Source organism: Betta splendens, chromosome 17 (genome assembly GCF_900634795.4).
Source record: "Betta splendens chromosome 17, fBetSpl5.4, whole genome shotgun sequence".
Taxonomy (NCBI): domain Eukaryota; kingdom Metazoa; phylum Chordata; class Actinopteri; order Anabantiformes; family Osphronemidae; genus Betta; species Betta splendens.
Window position 1 is genome coordinate 7,274,588 of NC_040897.2, and position 4,804 is coordinate 7,279,391.

Below are 4,804 nucleotides of genomic sequence, written 5' to 3' on the forward strand. Positions count from 1 at the left end.
GTAGAGAGTTCATCTCATAATTACATAAGCTAATGTGATTTAGGCTCCTTTAAAATGGCTTCACTCTTTCAGGGTCATGACACGTTTCTTCCACGAGTCTCGTCCCACATCAGTCATTTTCTTCCGAAGCAGGAGAGGATACAAAAGTGCTTTATTTTGAAATTCACACAGGATAACGTCACATCAGCGTCTGCTCGATCTGGATACACAGTTGCTGCTGCAGTTCAGAAACTGCACGTTTGTCACATAAACCTCATAGAAAAGATTAAAAAGCTTTTTCATGATCCTTTTATCATTTGCCACAAAACATTTTTAAAATAACTACATGTTTTTTTGCCTTTGTTTCATTTGCTTCCTATTTACACATTAAAGTTTTACATACAGTGCATACAATGGATTTATTCGGGCGTAACAATAAACTAACTTTAAATTCACCAAAATGAATACTTCTTAGAAAACATTCGTTTTCCTACGCAGCGTCTCCGTTTGCACACGTTTCTAGTCTCCCGCTCGCGCTCTCACATGTGCGCGCGCCGTCTCTACGTCCGCTTCAAGCACAGGGGGTTCATCCTCCAGCAGTGGCAGATGGTGTTGAAGAGGCGACAGCGGCAGGAGGCGCACGGGTCGCAGCACGGCACGTGCGACGAGCAGTTCTCCATCAGGCGGCCGCAGCGGCGCGCGGGGCTCGCGAGCTCCGACCTGTGTCTCTACAACGACACCGCACGCTCAGTCGGCGGGGAGCTCCGTTAATTAGGGGGAAAAATACACTTACGGCATTGTGGCTTTCCTGCGGCGGAGCGCTCTTCCGTCTCGCAAACAGCTGCCTCGTCTTCACTTGGCTCCAGACTGGGGATAAAAAAGTTTCACACATGAGCAGAGCTCCTGTCAAACTATACGATCTGCAACTGCACATACTGATTACTTAGATGATGCTCTAAGGCAAAACGAGTCATTTGCAATTGCGATAATAATGAACTTTATGACGGAAATAAACATGTCATAAATGTTTTAAGACTCTGTGCCTCTGGGTCGTCGCCCACATGTGTGTGGAACACCTCTGGCACACAGTGAGGGCTCAGATGTCAGCTCAACACGTTCCATGTGCGGGACCATGCTGAGCTGAAGGCTCCGCATGACCCCGTGACCCCTGGAGGCCGTGCTGTCAGGGGCTATGGCTGCTACTGGAGCCCGTCAAGGCAAACAGGAGGCATTCAAGGACCTCTGCTCAGTCCCAGATGCACAGATCTGCCTCACACTGAACCAGGACCTGCTGCCGCTGACGGCTTGGCTGACGCCCACAGTGGGGGCCAGTGGACCGTGGCTAATTGGAAGGTGAAGGCGGTAAACTTGGCTGGCGGACACGTGTTTACAGAAACTGTTTTACTGGGTGGAATTTGTGAGAGTTATTAAATGCACATTTTCCTCTAAACGCGGCCTCACACTCTAGAAAATGTGGATGAAGTTACATGCGCTATTGTTCTGCCCTCAGGTGGGTTGAGCCTGATGGGGCCAGTCAGACAGTGTGGATCTGTTCAGATTCATGTAAATACCACTAGTTCAGCCCTCCATGCTTCATCCAAGATAAAATACCTGCTACTGCTACCTGCCTACTTCCATGCTAATTAGCCTGATTGAGATGTCTGTAGCCTCATCCTGGTCCTATTGTTGCAGGGGATACCTTGCAAATATTATTTTTTCGCAGGATTTGGATTTACAATATTTTTATGTTCCTCTCCTGGATTGTCACGGATGACTGACAGCAGTTATTTTAACTGGGCTGCTTCTCGTTGCTTGAACCGGAGGCAGCTAATCAGTGGTGTGCGACAGTTCCAGGCAGTACGCAGTGCAGGGAATATGTTTTTGTTCCCACTAAATTAATTCAACATGCCACGTCATCATGCAAGATGTTGCCTGGCTATTTGTACCAGAGAGAAGAATCCTGATCATGGTCACTGTTCCAGTAAACATCAATGATGATGATGAAATGGCTTCACACCTTCTGTGTTGGTCCACTGGATCCTCACTCATCCTATCTCTCAGCAACTCTTGGTCAGGGCTAATCTTTGGGTAGATGTTTGCATTTTTCTTACCGGCAATAGTGCAGAAAGTATTAGTAACAGTATTTCATGCTATTCGCCCTCCTGCTGAGCTTATGAGGAAAAGGCTGAGTATGTTCGGTCACTGGAGGAAGAACCTCAGCTACAACAATGCTGAGTTGACTTTCCAGAAACAATGCTTTAAATGTATAGTCAATAAGGATACATATATACTTGGAAGATTAAGTTGGTTTACTTTTTATCATAGATACATTTATATGCATTCAACAGATCTTATTTTGAAATTATTTTAATGACATAAGGTGAGATAGATTTTAATATGTTTACATGTTTTTAAGATATTGATTTAAAATAAAATAACATTTGCGAGTCCTGATTAATAATACTACTACCAATATTAATACTATTGCATTTTTTTCGGACTATACCTTTTATAATATTTAATAAATACATCTGTATATAATATATAATATAAATGTAAGGATCACGGAAAGCAAACATTCTAAATGATCTTCTGATAGTGATTGGTTCATAATAGCCTGCATGTGCTTAAAGCTAGATAATACGCTTAATTAATTGATTAATACTAATCGCTCACCTGCGTCACCGTCGGTCTTCGTCACGTCTCTCTTCGTGTCTTCTGCCCAGGACAGCGGCAGGAACAGCAGCCACGCGCACAGCAAGTGTTTGCCGGAGAAACGAGCCATGATGCTGATGAGAGCTGCTGACGGCACCGTTTGGGGAACAGGCTTCACATTCTGGAACGCGCCGTGCGTTACTCCCGCTTCACGTTCGCTCCTTCATGTTCCGCCTCTGTCTGAACGGACGGCGATGACGGACGACCGACCGACAGCCGAAACGCCCACGTGGTGGTCGAACGGCGGGATGCGGTGCTTTGCGTGCGACAGTTGCCATGACAACTGTCAACAAAATCAGACTCCGAGAATGAAATTAGTTCGCTCTTATATTAATTAGTATATTAATGAAGGACTCGAATTCATAGCGTCACACATTTTATGTATTTCATATTTCTCCTTTGCAAATATTAAAACATTCACATCTCACTAGACCACATAAAGTATCCCACTCACTGCATATTATTATAAATTTAAAGTAAATGTACTTTAAACACAGCAAATGACGAGAATAAAGAAGTACGCAACAAAAGAAGTCTGGCACTATTTGTTACCATTGCTGTTGTCATGGTTACCTGTAGCATTAGAGACTGGGCCTCATCATGTTTTGTACTGTTGTGAATATGGAGGTCATAAGCTCTCCTGTACCCCCTGCTATAAAATGACATCAACTTGATATTATGTGCTGGAAATAAACCATGTGGAGGTGGAAGTCTGATGGCGTCGGGTTTCTGGACTGGACAGAACCAGAAGTTTCAGGGTTCAGGTAAAGCTGGAGAATTGAGCTCATTGAGCTCATTGAGGTGATGATGGTAAATGATGACAATAAAGAACACAATCGTGTACAATGTGCTTGTTATTGCTTCTGTCTGATCTGAAGGGAAAATAAAGATGAGGCTCAGGCTAATATTGACTCATAGAGCTGAAGCTGAAAGGTCCAACATTTGTACTTCAGGAAGTCTGTTGTGCTATGAACTCACTTTCTGCAAGCAACTAAAAAAAAGCTTGAGCACCAATATGTTTAATCAGATTAATATAGTAAAATAGTTATGTAACAATGTGCTGGATATCTGATTTATGATCATTTACATAAATATCATCATACAAACTGGCTCAACCCGGAAACAGTTGCAGGGAGAGTTTATCACAGCATTACATAAAACATCAAACTGTTTAAACATGCAAACAGTTGCCTCACATCTCGCCCTTATCTTTATACGCTACATATATCTGGGCCTCTCTTGTTGACAGTCTTCTGTTGTGACCATGAACTTGGTATTTTGCTTGCATGAAGGCGCAGTGAATTAATGGGACTGTACATCACCTCTGTGGCTCCCGTCATCTCTGTTATGGAAAGAAGCCTGACAGATGTGGACCCGTTAGCACACATTGGACAAAGACAACACAAGTTAAATCCTGGCCATCGTTTGGAGGCGAACACACATTCCTACTCATCCATCCATTAGCTTTGCTGCTTTTCTTGTCGAGGGTCAGTGGGACGCAGTTAGACACAAATTGAACTAAATAGTTTCGCTGGAAAAACAAACAAAAAAAAAAACTACCAATTGCCACAATGACAAAAAAGAATGTTTCATGAAAAAGTCCAGACACATAACAAATAATCCAAATTTATGTCACACAGCACAGAAGGTTTTCTTCCTGGCTTCGGGAGGTTCTCCATCATCCATCAGTCCTGTGAGAAGCCTCCCAGTCCAACTTCACATCTGAGCTGATGGTCGCGTTTCAAAAGCGCTATAGTGTCCATAAATTAAAACAGATTAGGAAGCATGATAGAGAGAAATTATCTTAGTGTGTTTGGTGCAGTGTGCTGCAAAGTCTGGAGCTGTGGACGTTTTTGGTATGAGGATGTTTTAAAGCTGTTGTTCAGTCATTTATAACTGAATTACAGCACCTCTCGATCGTTGAATAAGTAAAACATCTGTAATTTAAATGAGTTTGTACTTTGTATTGCTGGTCCGTTTGCAGAACATGTGTATATAGTAATGTACAGTATGTACAAGGTACCAGTTTCCCTCCAGCATAAACATCTGGCAAAAATTCCATCGGCTTCACTTGCACAGTACAATCATCTGCTCATATTGTAGCAAGAAG

General features: G+C 43.0%; 1 protein-coding gene across 1 annotated transcript; it reads right to left on the reverse strand.

The window, feature by feature from the left end:
* Positions 1–134: 134 nt before the first annotated feature.
* On the reverse strand, positions 135–2,935 carry asip2b (agouti signaling protein, nonagouti homolog (mouse) 2b). The gene is made up of 3 exons (XM_029131788.3): positions 2,656–2,935; positions 773–846; positions 135–707 (listed from the first exon to the last, which is right to left on the reverse strand). Exons 1-3 carry the CDS (start codon positions 2,762–2,764, stop codon positions 540–542), a joined length of 351 nt encoding a protein of 116 aa, XP_028987621.1. The 5' UTR covers positions 2,765–2,935; the 3' UTR covers positions 135–539.
* Positions 2,936–4,804: the final 1,869 nt, after the last annotated feature.